This window comes from Rhodofomes roseus (genome assembly GCF_022264815.1).
Source record: "Rhodofomes roseus strain CIRM-BRFM 1785 chromosome Unknown C8Q71scaffold_35, whole genome shotgun sequence".
NCBI classification, from domain to species: Eukaryota; Fungi; Basidiomycota; class Agaricomycetes; order Polyporales; family Fomitopsidaceae; genus Rhodofomes; species Rhodofomes roseus.
The window spans coordinates 117,827-136,232 of record NW_025952991.1 but is presented as its reverse complement, the minus strand read 5'-3'; the positions used below and the strand labels follow the sequence as shown (position 1 = coordinate 136,232).

The 18,406-nt window shown below is 56.2% G+C and overlaps 6 protein-coding genes across 6 annotated transcripts; 1 reads left to right on the top strand and 5 right to left on the bottom strand.

The window, feature by feature from the left end:
- Positions 1 to 848: 848 nt before the first annotated feature.
- Positions 849 to 1,893, bottom strand: C8Q71DRAFT_788754 (uncharacterized protein). The gene is made up of 4 exons (XM_047925235.1): positions 1,638 to 1,893; positions 1,506 to 1,583; positions 1,399 to 1,455; positions 849 to 1,338 (listed from the first exon to the last, which is right to left on the bottom strand). Exons 1-4 carry the CDS (start codon positions 1,827 to 1,829, stop codon positions 1,318 to 1,320), a joined length of 348 nt encoding a protein of 115 aa, XP_047773213.1. The 5' UTR covers positions 1,830 to 1,893; the 3' UTR covers positions 849 to 1,317.
- Positions 1,894 to 5,470: 3,577 nt separating this feature from the next.
- Positions 5,471 to 8,740, bottom strand: C8Q71DRAFT_788745 (glycyl-tRNA synthetase). The gene is made up of 12 exons (XM_047925234.1): positions 8,585 to 8,740; positions 8,299 to 8,522; positions 7,704 to 8,104; positions 7,506 to 7,651; positions 6,724 to 7,455; positions 6,577 to 6,665; positions 6,417 to 6,526; positions 6,229 to 6,322; positions 6,017 to 6,139; positions 5,917 to 5,944; positions 5,607 to 5,772; positions 5,471 to 5,552 (listed from the first exon to the last, which is right to left on the bottom strand). Exons 2-11 carry the CDS (start codon positions 8,486 to 8,488, stop codon positions 5,631 to 5,633), a joined length of 2,055 nt encoding a protein of 684 aa, XP_047773212.1. The 5' UTR covers positions 8,489 to 8,522; positions 8,585 to 8,740; the 3' UTR covers positions 5,471 to 5,552; positions 5,607 to 5,630.
- Positions 8,741 to 10,090: 1,350 nt separating this feature from the next.
- Positions 10,091 to 10,788, bottom strand: C8Q71DRAFT_799604 (uncharacterized protein; the record flags this gene model as incomplete). The annotated part of the gene is made up of 2 exons (XM_047925899.1): positions 10,091 to 10,126; positions 10,228 to 10,788. 2 exons carry the CDS (start codon positions 10,786 to 10,788, stop codon positions 10,091 to 10,093), a joined length of 597 nt encoding a protein of 198 aa, XP_047773211.1.
- Positions 10,789 to 11,271: 483 nt separating this feature from the next.
- On the bottom strand, positions 11,272 to 12,072 carry C8Q71DRAFT_717677 (uncharacterized protein; the record flags this gene model as incomplete). Its single annotated transcript, XM_047921180.1, has 1 exon — positions 11,272 to 12,072. A coding segment is annotated over one exon (801 nt), but the record flags the coding sequence as incomplete, so codon positions are not given.
- A 1,129-nt stretch (positions 12,073 to 13,201) lies between these two features.
- On the bottom strand, positions 13,202 to 13,387 carry C8Q71DRAFT_717790 (uncharacterized protein; the record flags this gene model as incomplete). Its single annotated transcript, XM_047921189.1, has 1 exon — positions 13,202 to 13,387. A coding segment is annotated over one exon (186 nt), but the record flags the coding sequence as incomplete, so codon positions are not given.
- Positions 13,388 to 15,039: 1,652 nt separating this feature from the next.
- Positions 15,040 to 15,545, top strand: C8Q71DRAFT_887659 (uncharacterized protein; the record flags this gene model as incomplete). Its single annotated transcript, XM_047928595.1, has 1 exon — positions 15,040 to 15,545. The coding sequence occupies exon 1, from the start codon at positions 15,090 to 15,092 to the stop codon at positions 15,543 to 15,545; it is 456 nt and encodes a 151-aa protein (XP_047773208.1). The 5' UTR covers positions 15,040 to 15,089.
- Positions 15,546 to 18,406: the final 2,861 nt, after the last annotated feature.

Genomic DNA, 18,406 nt, shown 5'->3' with positions numbered 1-18,406 from the left:
GGCGAGTCAGCACGGCCGGTACTAGTCAATCCAGAGGCAGGGTGTGCAGAATAGGTGGTTCGGATGGATGCTATCGAGGTCCCATGAGCGGCTCGTACCCAGTAAACTTTCCTTTCTCGGTCGCTCTCCCGGTGCCCCAGGTGAAAACGCGGGCGATCGTCGATAGCATTCTTGTTCGTCCGTGTCGCATGAGAGGGCGGCGACGGATATAGGCGTGGTTGGAGGTCCTAGAACGCGGTCAGATGGACAGCGCAACAAGGACTGCAGACTTCAAGACTTCAGGGGCGAGACATCTTGCATACTACCTGGATGATTAGCTCATGTCGCGTGCACGTGTATGGCCCGAAACCGACCTCCTTTCGCCGTTTGTACACCCGAAATGAAGCGAAGGCGAGGCCACGCTGTGAAGGGCTGCGCAATGAAGGGGATTCGGGTCGGAGTGGCGATGCGTAGGCTTCCGCAGTCTAGAGCATCGTTGTTGCTGGCGATATTGTTGCGGAAGAGCCCAAGCGCGTTCTAGCATGGAGGACGCGAGTCTAGGGACGGTCATGGGAGGTATGGAGATAGCAGACAGCGGCCCGTGCTTGTGTGCTGTTCAATACGTGTGATGAGCTATAGCAATAGAACGCATTGTCATGATCGTACAATAGAACTGATCAAAGAGCACAAAACAATACATCATCAACAACAGTGGGGCTGTCAAAGAGCATAATTGGCCGGTCGTGGCGATGATCAGTCGACACAAAAACAACTCACCAAAGCTACTGAAACAACGACTGACAAGATACAACCTATTCCTGAATTATTCAATTCATCATCACAGCATTGAGTCCGACGGCCCCTCAGTATCACGACGTGAATGTGTGCCCTGTGTATTTGTACCAGTATGCAGAGGTACAGCAGGCCGACTAATATATTCCACAGTAGCTGTATAGAGACACAAGATGCGACTGATAATGACTGGACCCCAAAAGCCCCAGGATGTGCGAGGATGTGCGGTAGAGGAGGATGCGAGATGTTGCAAGAAAGGATGCGCGGATATCATGCGGTGCGAGAGGATATAATGGTAGCGGTAACAGTAGGCACGAGGGGATCGCGGACGTCTAGTGGCGGAGAGCGAGGATCAGATGTACGAGCGAGAGCTTTTGGTCGAGTCGTGACGAAGCGTCGGCGCACAGCTACAAATACGTAGGTGCTGCAAAGTCCCATGCGAGAGGCGAGACGGAGAGAGATGGACGAGCGAAAGAGCGCGACAGCGCGAGCGACACAGTCGGGAACGTCTATAGAGCGTGGTTTCGGTGTAGCCGACGGCGGACCTCACGCGGAGATTTTTTTGACCTGGGGTAGGGCGGCGGGGTCAGCGGGTGGTATCAGGCGGGCCGACGGCGCGCGACTCACAGGTTTTCGCATCATCAGCGGAGGCGAGTTGTTGTTTGGTGAGTAGGAGCCGTGCGCCTGGAGGGGGTGTCAGGACAGCAGGCGCTCGCGCGGGGCACAGGACTCACCATTGACGGCGAGGCTGAATATCCCTGCGAGAACGGGACCGGATGCGATCCAGACGTCTTAGAGAGGACTTTGACGAGCTGCAGGTGCGGGGGATCAGCATGGGTGCTGGCATGGTAAACGTTGTTACGCACCTTCGCCTCACTCTCCGCGGCTCGTTGGGATGACATGGAGTTGTGGTGCAGCGATAGGTGGTCCATGCTCCTGGCCTGGGGCAAGGACGAGAGCTGGCAGGATAGTGATGGTAGTGCGACGAGCTGTGGTGGTGTTGAGGAGCTCGAGGACGAGGAGGAGGAGGAGGAGGAGGATTTCTGCATTTTCGACATGATAAGTCGGTTATGGGAATTTCCGGGCGCGTTTGGGGTGGTGGCGGGCTCGGGCTGGCAGACAGCAGCGTTGGGAGTCGGAGAAGTGCGACAACGACAAGTGAATGTCGGGCAGGACGGCTAGGGCGATGCTGGGGCGACAGCGGGATGGAGAGGAGAGACGACGGGGAGGACGTGTGGTTATATAGGCGGGAGGGCCTGGGCCCCAGGTTCGAGCGAGGATGTCGGCATTCAACCGCGTATTCGTTTAAAATTGGGAAGTCTAATCGGGAATCTCAGCCATCACCCGGCCACGCCTCAAATCTTCTCAAGCGTGTAGATTGAAATCATCACAGTCGAGCGTCTTCGGCTCGCCGGACTCGCACAAGATAAGACAGCACCACGAGTCGCACTGTGCGACTTTGTTCTGGCGCGCGTCTCTACGCCTCGAGTCCGTCTACCAGCCATCGCCCTCCCATTCGAATCCGCACCTCTACTGCTCCCTTTTCCGCCAATTCCTACCGAGCCCACCTCGTCTCGTCTCGGCTCGAGCTCTTCCATGACCGCGCACCCGCAGCCCGGCCTGATCCCCACGTCCGCGATAGCCTTGCCTCGCGGCGTCGCGAGAATTTCTCCTGCGTACTCGGACAGCAATCCATGATGCAACGAATCTAGAGCTCGCAATTCAGTCGCGACGTCGCATTCTCGTTATGGCCTTTCACCTGACTGCCTTCCGCGACCAGCCTCGCGCACCGCAACATGCCGCACCGTGCCCTGCCATACCCAATCCGGTCTCCTCCAAATATCCACGTCCGCCTACGGCAACCCCGCTCGCATCTCGCGATCCCACCCTCCTAGCGTCTCGTTGTCAGACGACCCAGCGCGCTCCGCCCACACCCCTCCTCGCCTCGACCCTGTCGTTCGAGGGGTGTCGAACGCAGGCCCAAGGCCAGCATTGACGTCTCAATTGCTTCCAGCCACTTGGGTCCCCGGGGTCCTGCATCTCAGCCACTTTCGTGATTTTACCTTCGCTACTCGGTTTCCCAATGCGCTTATCGTCTTTTACGGCCCGCAACGGACACTACGCTTGCTCGGGTTCGTATGAGAAGTACGAAGCCTGTCAAGTAGCATTAATCTACAGAAGCAACATTGTTTCAAATCGATAGTAAGTGCTGCAGTGAGAGAAGCTCTGCCGCGACGCGAGCCTCAGGCGCGCTTCGGGCACGTGGATTTGTTTCGTGCTCACTGCTCGTTGGTCGCGTCGCGAACATTACTATATCGGGCCGCCTACTCATTGTCCATTGACCTGTCTTCATATTCCGTCTCCAGGTATTACACTACATGGTCTTCTACAGCACATGTTTTGAACGTGACAGCTGACTCCATATTGCTAGGCCCATCTCCAAAACGTGTCGACAGGTAAAGTATGGTTTCAAGTAATTACATATTGCAAGGCCCCTCGTCGAAGATAGGTACAGAGATGGAGGGCGTTGGGCCTTTCAAGTTGTAACTTTAAATCTTCGGTGTTGTATGTAGATGTTCCGCGCGGTCTGCCTGTCGATCTCAGCCAAGAACCTAGGTCTGGCTCGCTCTCGACGCTACCAAATCTAGTAGTCAAACGCCAGTACCGCATGCACTGCGTCCCCCCTGCTTGCTCTCGCTGGTTCGGCCCATTCAACGCGACTGCGGCTGCCTCGTCTTGCCCGTTACATACAGTAGTCATGGTGGCTAGACCATTCTGTATGGTCGTTTAGTGTTTGGCAACCTTGCAGATGTATGAAATCTCACCCTTCGCATATAATACCCTTCCAATGTTCGCGCTCCGACCAGCGGATTTGTCCCCAGTCCCGAAGACCGCTCAAAACCCTACGACCAATTTCCATATGTTCGCTGGCAGCGCTGGAAGCCTCTGTGTCTATACATGCTTGATAGGTCAGCACTCTCGAACACCCCCGCCTCGTCGTGCTCGCTCGCATCATTACTTCAAAGCTCGTTATCTGTCTCTCTGTACGTTAATCTTGCGTTACCTGGGAGAATGCCTCGACAGCAGTAGCAACGCACTCACCTTCTTCGTTTCATTGTACATGCCCAGACGCGAAGCGTACCGCGCCACCAATCCTATCCACTCCAATTCACCGAAGACGTTCACACCCTCGTCCTTGGCCCAAGCCCAGGCCAAGTCCACGATTGTCTTCGCGAACCGCATTCAATCCTATACAATACAAGTCAGCTGCGACAGTGTCGATTTGCTCAATATCAGCAGCGGAGGTAGCCCTTTGACAACATCTATCTCGTGGATCGCTATCGGTGCGCAGATGGGCGCAGCCAGGCATCTGACCCGCTTGCAGAAGGGGATCTCGCCATACAGAGCGTGCCGGACTTCGCGCTTCCCGCATCGTCGAGTTAATCCGACGAGAAGACATTAGAACGCGACTTCTCTCTCCAATTTGCGCAGTTCTGACTTCCCTCGCGATCGCCCCTTTCGTGCGCACTTCGTTTTCCCCGCGTGCCCGACCGCGAACTGTCCCTCGCGCACGCCCGTCGCATGCTTCGCCGCATGCCCTGCCTCCGCGTTCCTTGCTATGGGAAGCCCTGCGCGTCATCGCACGCCGGTAATTGATTCGCGCCTAGCCGTTCCTGGGCGAGGCAAGGAGGCCCGATACGAGCTATGACGACGTTCGACGCCGCGAGGCGTACCGTAGCGCGCCGACCCATTTCGGGCGCACGCGAGCCCCTCCGCCCCGCCCAAGCTGCGTTTATCGGTAACACCTCCGAGCCGCTACCAATGCACCCGCACCCGCGCCCGGTGGCGGCAGCTCGGCGCGCCTGGCAGCGATTCAGTCCGTGCAGACCGCGCCAGCCACGAGCGACTCTGCCATACACGCCCGTCGCACTGGGTTCGCCCCTTCCCATGTTGTCGAGCTGCCCTCTCACGGCCGCTTACCTCACCCCGGCGAGTGCCATCGCCCGCGCGCGTCTGCTGACTGCCCCGCCCGCCGGCATGTCATCCATGGTCAAATCCTCGCACTTGGGATGCGAACGCTGTCGGATGCTGTGCGCTGGTCCGCGCTATGGGTCCCGTATGAACGCAGGATGAACGCGGGATGAACGCACGTCGTGCCGTACTGCGGTCTTCCAACAGGCTCGCCACCGCGTCACCGCCGGTCGAAACAATGTCTTCTGCGGATTCTCCCAGCGTGCGTCGGACACGCCACCAGAGGTTTACTTCATCTTCATGTTTTCGGCGACATTCACGGCGGCCTCCCTGCACTCGTGCCTCCGTCAGTTAATTCCGCAACGCAACAATTCCGCACGTCAATTCGGCCGCCCTCATAACCCAGTCTCTGATGCCTGCGGCCCTTGGCACGGCCGCCACGGGCTAGCGGATAAACGCGAATATCCGCACACGATGCGGCCCCGTCGTCATGACTGTCGCACATGTCTATGCACCATCACAATCATATCCGTGGCCTGAAACGTGTGCCCCGCCCCGTCGTCCGGGCCCGCATTGACTTTCTTGTCCACCCCGCGCGAGTCGACGCCCTTCGGGCCTCGGCAATTTCCGCAACACCTCGCTGCACTAAACCTTCGCTGACTTGCCTTCACTCAGGCTCGGGGCCCCGCATGCTCGTCGCAGAGGGATCCTCCCTATCGCACTCGAGTTAGTCTCAACGAGTGGTTATAACTCTATTTCTTTCGAGTGAGTACACGGAGATGGTCTTCGCTGCTATCCCATTCGCTCCTCTGCATCTGCAGCTGTGAGCTATCAGCCGAGACCAGAGCGCTATGACTACTCACGTGAAGTCTGCGCAATTAAGTACGTTACTCTACCGCCTGCACGCCGTCGTAGATGGAGAGGCGCTTGCACGCTTCCGTCCAGTCGATAGTGTCGTCCACGAGTTCAGTCACCGTCGCGATCACGTCGTCGACAGGCCCGATGAGCTGTACCGTCGTGTCACGCTCCCTGCAGAGCACGCCAGTCAGCATCATTATCGCAGCGCCATCCTCGCGAAGAGGGCACGTCCCCTGTGCCACGCGCACGACACGAAGGTGCCCTCTCCAGCTTCGCGTGAAGCTGAAGCAATTCAGCGAAACAGCGGCGACTTACCGCAGCGTCACAGTTCGGTTTTGCACGGCTGTTCGAATACGTGTAAGATAGCGATCAGGCTATGCATGACGTCCGAGGAAACACAGTGCGAATCACGTACAAGCAAAGTCGACCGTTATACCGAACGGCGTGCCCAGCATATCGTTTCGCGCATAACGCTTCCCAATTGACTGGCTCGAGTCGTCCACACGAGAGAACACGCCGGCCTTGCGCAGTTTTGCAGCTGCAGAATGGGATTAGTGGGAGTGTGTCGAGTCAGGCCATACTGCGTCGTGTGATGCAGCGGGCAGATGACTGTAAGCTGGTACTCACTTATTTCCGCAACGAGCGGAGACAGCTCCTTCTTGGTGCTCAGTGGTACGATCAAAACCTTGGTGGGAGCCACTAGAGCAGGAAGCGACAGAACCTGAATGGCATAGGCCGGCGCGGCGGAGGAAACAGCAAGTATTGAATGCTTGTCAGTGACGCACGACCCCACGGGAAACCGTAGCAGCGCGCACCCCACGGTCCATGTCCTGTTCTCGACTCCAGAAGCTGTGTTCTAACAGGCAATATAGAATGCGTCCTAGACCGAACGAAGGTTCAATGACGTTCGGTGTAAACTCGCGCGCTGAATATGCGCGGTCAGATGATGGTCCATGCGGTGATGCCTTCACGTACTCGTCTGTCTGAATGTCCTGCGTTCAATGGTGAGAAGATCGGGCGTGAGCTTGAACTCCTGCCCGTCATTGGACACGATCGTGGCCGCCCTATAGCACTTCCCGTGTGAGTCATCCGCACGCGGTAAGCCCAACTAGCACGTCTCACCCTTGCGCCAGTTCCCCCTTGAGCTTGAGCAGCTGCGCATCGTCCATGGCGTCAAGCAGCCCCGTTACAACCGGCGTGCTCCTCCCCAATGTCTTTCCGAACAGACGCTTGTTGGGCACTGCGACCTCGCGCTCCGTTACAATGGGCTCTGCCAGCTGCTGCTTGACAGTGAGCGGGTGTCCGGTCTTCTCGGAGTGCACTGTCAGGTCGTACGCCGCGCGATCGGCGCACCCGACGCATTCCGTCCAGCCGTACGAGTTCTCTATCTCCGCGTCCCAGCAGTCTGTCGCGTAGTGCGCCATTTCATTCGCCATGTGCTGGCGGAAGCGGAGCCGCTTGGGGTTGATCCCGATCTTGGTCAGGAATAGGTAGATGCGGGCGAGGAAGTAACCCAGCGTCTCGTTGGCGATAATGCCCTGGTCCACTGCCGCGCCGACGCTCAGCCTCGCCACCTTCGTGCTGCCGGACTCCTGGACGTGTCGATCAAGCAGGTCTAGTTCGACATCCCGTACCTCGTGGAATGTCGCGTGGCTCTTGTCCTCCGGGTCGACGAAGTGCTCGATCTCCGCCATCGTGAACTCGCGCACGCGCAGAAGCCCAGCGCGCGGGGAAATTTCATTGCGGAACGAGCGCCCGATCTGCGCTGAGGCGAACGGGACAGTGCCGTTGTTGAATGCGAGCAGCCGATTGAAATTCAGGAAATGACCCTGTGCCGTTTCGGGTCGGAGGTAGCTATGGAGCGTTGTTTAGCAAGCGAGTGCGCCTCGAATTGTGGAGCATACCCCGATACATCCCCCGCGGGGCCAATGCTGGTCTTGAACATCAAATTGAACATCTTCGGCTCTGTCACCTTGTTATCTGTGTCCGGGTTAGTGATCTTATGCTTTTGGCAGAGCTCGCCCAACTCGGGGCCGCCGTAGTTGTCCAGCTTGTCAACACAGTGAGTCATCGTATCTTACTCAGGCGCTGTGTAAACCTACCTTGGCAAGGATGTTTTCGTACTCGGCGACGACCTCATCGGGTAGTTTAACAGGCTCGGCCTTTGGCTTGTCCTTTTCCGCCTTCTTCTTCTTTTTGTCGTCTTCTTTTTTGGGCTGGAACGCAGGATCTCTTGCCAGGCGATCCCTGTCTAGTCGATCTTGCAGAACGTTCTTGACAAGATGGTCCGCCCGAAGGACTTCACCTGTCTCAACATCCTTGACCATCCAGTCTGCGAATCGTGCGACGTGGCCCGAAGTCTCAAACACTGGCGCAGGTGTGATGATAGCCGTGTCCAGCTCGAGCATGTGTTCTTGCACGATGAAGTGCTTCCGCCATTCGGCAATGATGTTGCTCTGCAAACTCGAGCCCGGCGGGCCGAAGTCATAGAGACCCTTCACACCTGCCAATAAGCAGTTGAGCATAGGCTATGCGCTGGTGCAGCATGGCGATCGCGTCGAAACAAGATAGATGACACGATGTAACTCGCTCCTTACATCCCGCACCTCAACTAGGACCCCACGCCTCCATTCCTCATCCCGGCCGATATCTACACCCAGGAACCCGCCTTCGACGGACATGAACGCATGAACTCACCTCCATAGATGTCAAACGCGGGAGCGTAGAAAAACCGTCCGAAGAGCAAAGACTCCAGCCGCGAGCGTTCGAACGGATGCGCCGTCTTGTTGGGAGTCGCGTTTGCCATTGCTGTGTGGTTTTTGCAAACGAGAAGATTGGCTATAGTACAGAATCGAGATGCTTTGAGTGGGAGAGAGTACAGTCGCATCCACCCTCGGCGGATGACTCGACGTACAAGGTCTCTAGCGTATCGATGAACGACAATCAATTTCAAATCCGACACGTTTGTTGAACCATACATTACCTCCTTTATCGCAAACTTTGCGGAGAATAGAGGCCCAGGGGCGGAGACAGCAAGACTACGAAGGTAGGTTGTAACAGGTTGTAACAGGTCGCTCGCCGAGTCGTCGAGATCGTGAATCTGCATTTCGTAGCGGCACGTGACGCGCTACAATAGTCCTTCAAAGCTTAAGCGCTCACTAGCACTGTCCGCATGTACGCTAAGTGCTGAGCGCTCAGTACTCAGTACTCAGTACTGGTCCGCCGAAATCATAAGATGATTGATACACTGACTAATAGGCGCAAGTACACTCGGAGTGATCATGGCTGGTCACGATCAGTTGCGACTTGTGACCCGGGAAACGGGGAAACGCACACTATTGTCAGGCTACTTAGTAGATACTAGTATGCCACCTATGCCACCCGTGAATTCCATTCGACACTCTCCGTGAACTTCAACTCCGAATCATGACAGAGAGCACTTATTTCGTCCCACACGTGGGTATTTCCTACTGTCAAGCCATCCTCGGAGTGTATCGTGGAAAGACCTGCGTGTCCTCGGTCAGTATGGCCTGGTATGGCAGCGTACACAACGATGTCGAAAGACATAGGAGAGGATGTCATCGTTTGCTAAGCAGGTTCATTGAGTTTGACGCTTTCGAGGTGACCCTGCGAGTGGAGGCTCACGACAGAGACCGCAGCGCAGACGCGGAGGTTTAGTATGACACGAGAAACGAAACCGGTCGATAGGCTGTTGACACAGAATGCTAGCTTGAGCAAATTGAAGATAGTATCCAAGGATATGAAGGCCTACGGCGTAAGGAAGGTTTCAATGAAGTCGGCCGTCTGTGTGGCTCGTCAGCGTCAAATCAAACATGATTGGTCACCACGTAGTATGTCAGTCGTGCATGAGGAGCCCATGACCTGCTGGCGGACCTACCGGCGCCGGCAAAGATAATACAGGCGTATCTGTACATACAAATTGAAGGCCCTCGTCAACGGATCACACAGGAAACAATAGTGCTGCGAGGTGTTGAGTAGGAACTCACTGTGAAACCGCGAGGGCTCTGATCCTCCTCCGCCGAGTCAGACACCGTCAACCTGCCAAAGATGTGCCTGAGGACGATGGAGGTGGGCAGTCAACGGTGGCATCGGAGACTACTGCATGTCTCTCAAGTCCATCATGTATCAGAAGACAATTTCTTCAAATTTGTGGCGCACCCAAGAACTTGAACTTACCTCGCGTAGCGCTGGCAATAAAAATTGGCACGCGCTTCTGGTCGACGTATATTGTACGCGAGGACGGCAGTAGCTCTGGTATATCGACCTTCCTGCGATGAGAGCTTTGGTGTGGCCCGGTTTGTTACTGCAGTACGTATCATGTAGAACGTGGTGAGCGCTAGTGAAGAGTGATGGCGTTAACAAAGACAGGTCACTGCGCGTCAAACGGACGCGCCACTATTTTTTTTTTTTTTTTTTTTTTTGGATGGCAATATACAAGTTGCGGCGACTGACAATGGGTCAGCTCCTTTCAACTCTGCCAGCGGATGGGTCGCGCCCATCGTTGCTTCCAGGAAAAAATGCATTTACGCACGGCTTAAGCGCCAGTGTGGGACTCAGTTACCCAGGATCGACTGCAACGGCGCAGAAGATCGGGTCAATACCCACTAAAAACCTTGGGACTCTCGTCCAGTCGAGCTGGAGACCTTGTTCATCTCCAATGACACCAGACCACGTCGCTAATACCAGGAGATGAGAGTGCGCCAGAAGGCCGAAACTCTTCCTTGTCGCGATCAGGTCCATTTGCAGTCGACGGTTCAGTGCCATATGCCACCGTCTGGAGATCTCTATTCGTGAGTGTTCCCAGTCTCCCTCATCGGTGTGTTCGATCACCCGTTCGCACCTTAGTTTCCAGATGAGGTAGGCCGCCTCCGAGATCACTATGCGCCAGAGGCGGCGTATCGATTCTCGTCGCTTCGCTGTCGTTGGCTTGGCGTATGTGCCGAGGCCAACCGCAAGGATGTCTTCTAAGGTGGGCTTACTCCAGGTCTTCGTCTTTCTATACCATAGGCTGCCCGTCATGGCCCACACTAGGTCCTGTCCTGGAGCTTGACACTCCGTCAGGATGTGGGCTAGAGATTCCCTCACGCCACATCGAGGGCAGTCGGCTCGCGTTTCATATCCGGGGATATGTGCCCAGAAGGGTCCAATCTTAAGTGCCCTGTGCATCCCTTTCCAGAGGAAGTCCACTATTCTACGGTGGATGTCCTTGTGGCGAATGCTTCTCCATAAGATCGGCGTCGGGGTATCCGCATCGCCGTGGCTGTTCACGCGATCTAGTACTGCTTTAACCTGCTCATGTGTTTTTGGGCGATCTGACAGGTTCTTCTTTTCGCGTATCCCCCTATGCGCTATTGCCTGTGTGAGTGTCGTCAGCTTCGCACCCGATAGATCGAAAGCTCTGTCGACCTTGGGCTCAGCTATTGTTGCTCGGTCAGCGTTGTAGTGTTGGATTGCCATGTCTGTGGCGTTGTTCCTCTCCTCGTATTCCTTCCTGCAGGATACTTTGCCCATCGAGGTCGGGGCGCATCTTTGTCGGAGTTGGTTCACTAGGGCCTTCAAGAGCAGGCTGCCTTGGACACCAATCCAGCCCTTATCTTCCCATTCCGGGAGCTTCATTGTGAGGAGACGCGGCAAGGACATTGAGGAGAAGAGCAGTCTGAGAGGGACGTCCCTAGGGATGACTTCCACCGCCTTAAGCGCCGCTATTACCTCCCCTTGTTGGCACAGGACGTCCTTCTGACCCGTTGCGGGTATTACCAGCATGCTGTGTTCCGGTGTCGCAGGGAAATGGACGAAGCCCATGTTACTAGGCATGGGCCTGGATCCGGGCGGGAGGCGCTTCCGGTTCACTGGGCCTTCAATGTAGACTGTTCCGGCTTCTTCTGACACAATTCGTCCAGATCGAGCTCTCATAGCCGGAGGTTCGTCATGAACTTTTGGGTCCACAAAAACTCGGAAGGCCTCCATCAGTAGGTCGCCGCTCGTTAGCGACGGATCGAAGATCACGTCGCCCTCCCCTTCAAGAGCCTCCGCATTCTTGTCCTGGCGCTTTTGTGTGAGCGTCAGTCCGTCTGGAGTCGGCTCGAAGCCTGGGTTCCATTTTGGTTTGACCTGTCTCATGAGGTTCGCCGCGGCTCGGCAGCATCCAAGCGGGTGCTTACAACCTTTCATTGTATCCGCCATGCAGTCGGCACAGTCACAAGAGGGTGGGACGAAGTCATTCGACATCAGCAGCGCTCCACGGTAGCACGGTCTTGCGGACAGCCGCAACAGGTCAGCTACCCGTGACACCCCGTGTTTATCCCTCAGGCAGTCACTGATTTTCGTGTTGTTCAGCATTCTCAGACGCTTCTTTGCGCCGAGGTGGTACCAGATCGGGAGAGCTTGCTTCAAGGCCGGTCCTAGCTTGATCGCCGCAAAACTCACGTTGTGTTTCTTGGCGGTCTTCATCATTCGTTTGAGGTAGAACGGGAGTGGTGAGGCCGCGTGGATTGTGGGGGACCAGCTCTGTAAGAAGGTGTTTATCTGGGCAGGTCGCCGAATCGCGCCTGCGTCTGCTGACACCGCCATGTTCAACATCACATCTACGGCAAAAGCCCACCGCGGCCTATCGTTCGACAGGGTAAGGTATCTCTTGACCCACATCAGCTCAATCGCTTCATTTCTCGACTTTATATCTAGTAGACCGATTCCTCCGTCATCAATAGATCGCGTCAAGGTGTCCATGGCTACCGGTGCAGTCTTCGCTCCATCCCATATGAAAGATCTAATAGTCGCTGTCAGAGCGTCCTCAACATGGTCGGGCATGCCCTGTACGACAGTCAGGTACTGTGTTATTCCGCCAGGGCCCATTTGGACAATGTGCCGCTTACCGGTGAGCGAAGGCCGACACTTCTTCCATCGTTCCAGGAAGCTATCGACTTTTGCAAGTGCGGGGGCCCAGATCGCTACTTGCTCGACCCTGTTTCCTATCCAGGCTCCCAGGACACGGACCGCTTCGCCGTCTTGGGCTATGCGTACTGACATCAGGAAAGTGTGCAATTTCTGACAGTATGTGCCTCTGAAGGTCGGCCTTCAGAGAGCTTCAGAGCTTCAGGCCACTCCAGACATCGCATTTTGTCAGATCTTCTCATTTCACCTCAGATAGTCTCAGACAGTGTCAGTAGCACAGTACATCAGACAGCACATATCACACATTTCATCAAGAAACACCCTCTCGGTCAAATTGGCACAAATAAAATGGATTCAAAGACTACTGTAATGATCATACTACATATACATCCACCTATCAGAGCGCAGCATGCAGGCGGGTGTTCACTGACCAGCTCAAGCAGATCCTCGAGGTCGTCGGTACGGGCATCAGGCGCGTGAACACGACGCACCGGCAGCAGCACGACCGCGCCGTGCAGAACACGCAGCTCGCCGCTTTGCGCCGTGAGGAGGAGGCACGTGTCCCGGGAGCGCATCCGCGCGGACGCGTGGCATGACGGACGTGCGAACTGCATTGCGGGGAACGGCGTGATGAGCGAGTTGGGCGTGGGCGATGAGGTGTTCGATGGCGAGGAGGGGCTACACGTCGTCAGCGCGGTGTCCAGAGGTGATCTTCTTGGGTGGCCTTTTCTTTGGAAACCCTGTCAATATCAGAATAGTCCCTGAACTGCGCACCACCCTGCTCAGCGAGAACCTTGGTGATGGCTGCTGTCAACGTGGTCTTGCTGTAATCGACGTGACCTGTGTTTGATGGTACAAACGCGGGTCTCGTACGAGCTCGGGTGCGTTCGAGGACGCGCTACGAGAGCGAGCAGGGAACGGCGCGAACAGAAGATTGGGCAGCGACTTACCTGGTAGTCTTGCACATCCTACTATCCTATCCCTACTCCCCGCGCTCGCTCTCGGCCCGCGCTCGTACGTCCAAAGCTACACGTGTCACTTGTCCAGCGCGGCGCTGCCTTGGCCATGTCGAAGTGATGGGGCGTGCCGCAGAGGAAGCGGTCGAGGATGATGTTCCGCGCATGGAGCGGAAAGCGCACAACGCGCGGAGACGACGCGCTTGAGGGAGGGATTGTGCGACTCGAAGGGGATGGGCGATTTGAAGACGCCCATTGCGCCGATTGCGAACGGGAACGGATCGGGCCATGGGATATGCAAGAGGGTGCTCAGCTAGTCGAAGCGGAGCTGCCCCGCGGGCGTCATGCACATGTCGAGCGAGCCCGACCTCAGTGCGCAGGCGTAGGCAATCGCGGAGAGCCTGCTCAACAGTAGGGCGGCGAGAGCGTCGTGCTCCGAGTCCGCGTGGCCGTACAGCAAGACGTCCGTCTGCATGAAGTGCAGCGGCAGCGAAACCACGCTTGCACGTGCTCTTGCTGTCAACCGGCGGAGGCGGAAGCATTGCATGGTAGGTCGGAGGGGCGGGTAGTTTGGAGGGGCATATAAGCTGGTGAGCAGGTGGGCGGCCAGATGACGAGTGGGTTCACTCGTTTGCCTGCAAAGACGGGGTAACTCAGCAACAAATGACGGCACGACATTTGAGCAAGAGCGCGGGCTGCGCTCGCGCTGGTCCTCGAGCACGCTTGGCTCGCAGGTGCACGCTGAGTGCAAGTCGTTCGGCTGGATCTCGCGTCTCACACTCTCCCCAGTGAAGAAGGGCAAGCGTGCCTCACCCGCGTTCAAGTCGCCCACGAGTACGAAGACCATGTCTGCATTCGTCCTCCTACGCCCGCGCTCGCTGACGTGCCCTGCGAACCCCAAGCGCTACGGCTACGTCGACGCACCTGTGCACGGGCACCCCCCGCTTGGAGAGGCGTTCACACTTACCTGCAGTTTCCCTGCCGTGCACCGAATCCTCCGTCTCTGCCACCGTCGCATCCCCGCATCCCCGTCACGTTTAGCATATGTTGCTGCTTGCGGGGCTGAGCTTGAGCGTGGAGCTGTAGAGTGGGCGGGGTGGTCCGACGGCGGCTGCGGCTGAGTGAGACGATGTGGAGGCTGCGAGGGCGCGATTGAAGTGCTAAGCGCCTCAGCCACGTCACGCTACTGACGCGCGCTTGCTAGTACTTTGCTCTCGCAGGCTCTCGCTCTCACCGCACTGCACCACGCGCCCACCCTCGACCTCAACACCCTCATCGCCGTCTCTTCCCTTCACTTTGCGTGTCCTCTTTGCACCTACCTCGATCACGTACCTACGGGCCCGTCCGCAAGACACGCCAGCACGCGAATCGACCGGTCGCGCGCCCCACGATCGCATGGCCCAGCAGCCGCAACGGGTCCCAGCGACGCGCAAAGAACACCAACGCAGGGGCGGAGGATGGTCACGAAGGAGGGGGAAGATATAATGGCTAGAAGGCAGAGCAATCAGGTGAGTACGCTCCTTGTCGTCTCGCGACCTTACCTGACACTCGATGCTGACATTCAGTGTTGTCGTGTGCAGCTACCCGGGGTGCAACTGTAGGTTCAACGTCAACTCGAACATGCGTCGGCACTACCGGAACCACCTCACCTCCCACTGGCGCGATGCCGTTGCACAGCTGATTCAGCATCCCTCTGGCTCAGCGCACTCGCTGCCCCTCTCGGCCTCGCCGTCGCGCTCGCCCGAGCCAGTCTACTCTCCAGGCTCAAGCTACTGCTACTCGTTGGCACCCTACCCGCTCGAACACTCCGCGTTGTACTCAGACCCTGAGGAGTACGACACCGCCCGCTCGCCGCCCCCCAGCAGCACGCGGCACCACCCGTATGCTCGCCCGCTGTCCCCGCGCTACGCCGCCAATGTTAGGCGCGAGACGCCTGAGCCCGCCCTGCCCGTGGGTGTGCCCGAGTCGAACCTTCAAGAGGACCTAGACCGCGTCCAGTGCCGCCTGCGCTCGAACTCGTTCCCCATGCCGCGATACCGTGAGTATCACACCACATTGATGCGCCCGCTGCCATAAGCATGGTCACGACTCACCGTGAGCGTACCGCATACAATACATTACACGTCGATGTGCAGAGAGGAACGATGTGCAGAAAAGGAAGCGACGAGGGACAGCACCCCGTATCACTGATTTAAGTCTAGGCCCGCTAACCTAGCTTGCCGCGGAGGACCATACAACGAGCAAGAGTCAGCCGAGCACTCACTGGTTGGCTATCTGCGCTGCAGGTAAGAACGTGTCAAGCAACAGCCCAACAGGCTCTTCGAGCGTGAGCATGCCACATCCAGCCCGAGAAACAACATGTTGACAAATGGACTTCATAGCATACTCCCGACGGATGAGCCCCTGCACACGATTGCGAACACGATGGATGACGAGCATGGTGGGCCCAGCTAGTAGCGGCAAGTGTGAGCTCTCGACGTACACGCGTCGGTCTGTACACCCTTTGCATACACCCTGGCTCTACTGTAACGTCGTTGTTGACGGTTTGATCAACATACCTGTCGAGTTGTATGCAGTACGGGAAAAATATGTTTTTAGTGTTATGATGATTGATGTGACTGAGAGGCTGAGGCAGTGTCTGAAGGTGTCTGGACCACTCTGAGACCTTCTGAACATATCTGAGAATTCTATCTGACAACGACAATTTGCAAAAAGTCAGGACCTTGAGGGCTGGCCATATGAACCGTTCTGATGCAATCTGAAGCATTCTGAGCGCTTATGAAGCCCCTGACAGGGCCCCTCAGAGGAATTGCACGAAATCCTGATGCTCCGGCTGGAATCATCTCCTCAGGGCGCTTGGGGTCGATGCATCTCGAGGTCAAAACACTCTGTCTATACACAGCTGTCCCTACGGGGATGACCTCCGTTTTGCCACCATTGAAGCGGGCCCCCGAGGCCACACACCAATTGTCTAAGGTAAGCCAGAGCGACTTCCAGCTGTCGTTTTCGCTCAGAAAGGCGGATGTATCATCTGCAAACAGTGTCGCGACCAGTTTTTCCACAGCGCCGGGTATGTTAAAGCCTCTTATGTTCGACCGTCTGAGGGCACAAGCCAGAGGCTCGATAGCCAGGTCGAACAATAAGCAAGATAAGGGGTCGCCTTGTCTAACTCCCCTTATAATACGGAAAGTAGAGCTGGTGACTCCGTTCAGGATCACCACCGTCTTGGCATGCTCATACAGACTGCGGAGGCGGTCAATCAGCTTCTTGGGTAAGCCGAAACGTTCCAATACTTTCCATAGGTAGTCGTGTCTGATCTTGTCATAGGCCTTCTCTTGGTCGAGTGCCACGATCGCCCCGTTTTCCTCCATTGCCTCAGCGTAATCAACCATGACTCGACACATTTGAGTCTGGTCGGATATCTGACGGTCTTTAATGAAACCAGCTTGGTCCGGGTGAACTATGTTGCCCACCACCCTGCCAAGACGTGTGGCATGTATCCTTGTGTACACTTTGTAATCAGAGTTGAGCAACGTGATCGGCCTATAGTTCGCAATGTCTCGCTTATCTTTCTTCTTATACAGAGGACACATCCATCCGTCCGCGAAGCCAGTAGACTCGCTTATTCCATATCGGTTTATATCATCGTACAACACGCTCATGAAATCAAGGCAGTCGAAACGGTGCTCTGCTTTTGAGGAGCTGCTTTCCCACCTGTCATCGAGCACCAGCCACAGTTCATAAGGGAGGCCATCCAGGCCAGATGCTTTCCCGGGACCGGCCTTCTTGATAGAGTCCCGGATCTCGTCTCTCGTGAATCCAAGGGTGAGGTCACCGGCGTCGTCTATGGACAGGCTCACTTGTATATTGTTTAGCGATTCCTCAATTAGGGTGGCTCGGGCCTCGTTCTCGGCTTCCTCTGCCCCTTCTAGTTGGAGGCTATCGTGGTAATTGCGGGCCAGTTCCGCCATGTCACTCGACCGGGACACATACTTCGGCGGCTCAGAAGCGGGTTCTCGAAGGGTGTAAAAAAGGTCTCTTGGTGTTCTGTCCCTGTTCACGGCTGACCAGTATTTGCTAGGGCATTCGGCGTTGAGTACATATCTCACCGTCGTCGAGGCCTGAATCTGTCCGTGTCTGCGTCGTTCCAGGTCGCGTAGGCGCTCACGCAGTATGCCAACCTCTCGTTGCAGATCTATGGCCGTCGAGAAAAGTTCGTTGCTGCTTATGTCTTTAATGTGCTTCGTGACAGACTTGATGGCAGCTTTCAACTTGGGTACTTTCTCCTTCATGCGCTTCTGCGCTATGACCAGCAGCTCGTCCTTGAACTCTTTGAAGAGCGACTGCGGGTTTTTGCAGGACGTTCGTTTCTCTTTTGCCACCTCGCATGCTGCTTTCCACTTCTTTTCTCCTAGCACTACCGCCTTAGTTATGAATATCGAGTCTGAGAGGAGTTGTTGTGGGAGGGTCCACCGTCCTTTGCCAATGAAGGGTGCCTGCGCGGCGGTCAGTTTGACCGTCACCATCCTATGGTCCGTGCGTACTCCCGTTGTTTGAAGCTCCCATGACAAAGATCTTGATAGTAGGGCCTTGTCCACGTAGATTCTGTCTAGCCTTGAGCAAGACGGTCCGCCTCTTTGCGGGAATGAATAGTCTTTGGTGTTGGGCTCTGATAAGCGCCAGCCATCGAACACTCGGGCTCTCTTCAACAGGTGTTGCAGATCGGACACAGCGTTGCGCGGATCTTCTCTGTGTGGCAGGCGATCGATTGACTCCTCAACAATGTTGAAGTCTCCGAGAATTATTTCTGGCACCGGGATTGCTTTGTCGTCCATTAATTGGGCAAGCGTCCGCCAGAAGATCGCGTTCTCTCCAGCTGGGTTTGGGGCATACACGTTTAGGAGCGATAGCCGGAGCTCTCCATGCCACTTCAAGGA

Excerpts from the sequence above, each read along its gene's own strand:
- C8Q71DRAFT_788754 (XM_047925235.1), bottom strand. The coding sequence starts at position 1,829 with ATGTCGAAAATGCAGAAATCCTCCTCCTCCTCCTCCTCCTCGTCCTCG. Across the intron at positions 1,456-1,505 it reads ATTCAGCCTCGCCGTCAATG|GCGCACGGCTCCTACTCACC; the intron begins GTGAGTCCTGTG and ends CACCCCCTCCAG. Across the intron at positions 1,339-1,398 it reads CGCTGATGATGCGAAAACCT|GTCAAAAAAATCTCCGCGTG; the intron begins GTGAGTCGCGCG and ends GCCCTACCCCAG.
- C8Q71DRAFT_788745 (XM_047925234.1), bottom strand. The coding sequence starts at position 8,488 with ATGCGACTGTACTCTCTCCCACTCAAAGCATCTCGATTCTGTACTATA. Across the intron at positions 5,945-6,016 it reads TATAACGGTCGACTTTGCTT|CCGTGCAAAACCGAACTGTG; the intron begins GTACGTGATTCG and ends GTATTCGAACAG. Across the intron at positions 5,773-5,916 it reads AACCGAACTGTGACGCTGCG|GGAGCGTGACACGACGGTAC; the intron begins GTAAGTCGCCGC and ends CGTGCTCTGCAG.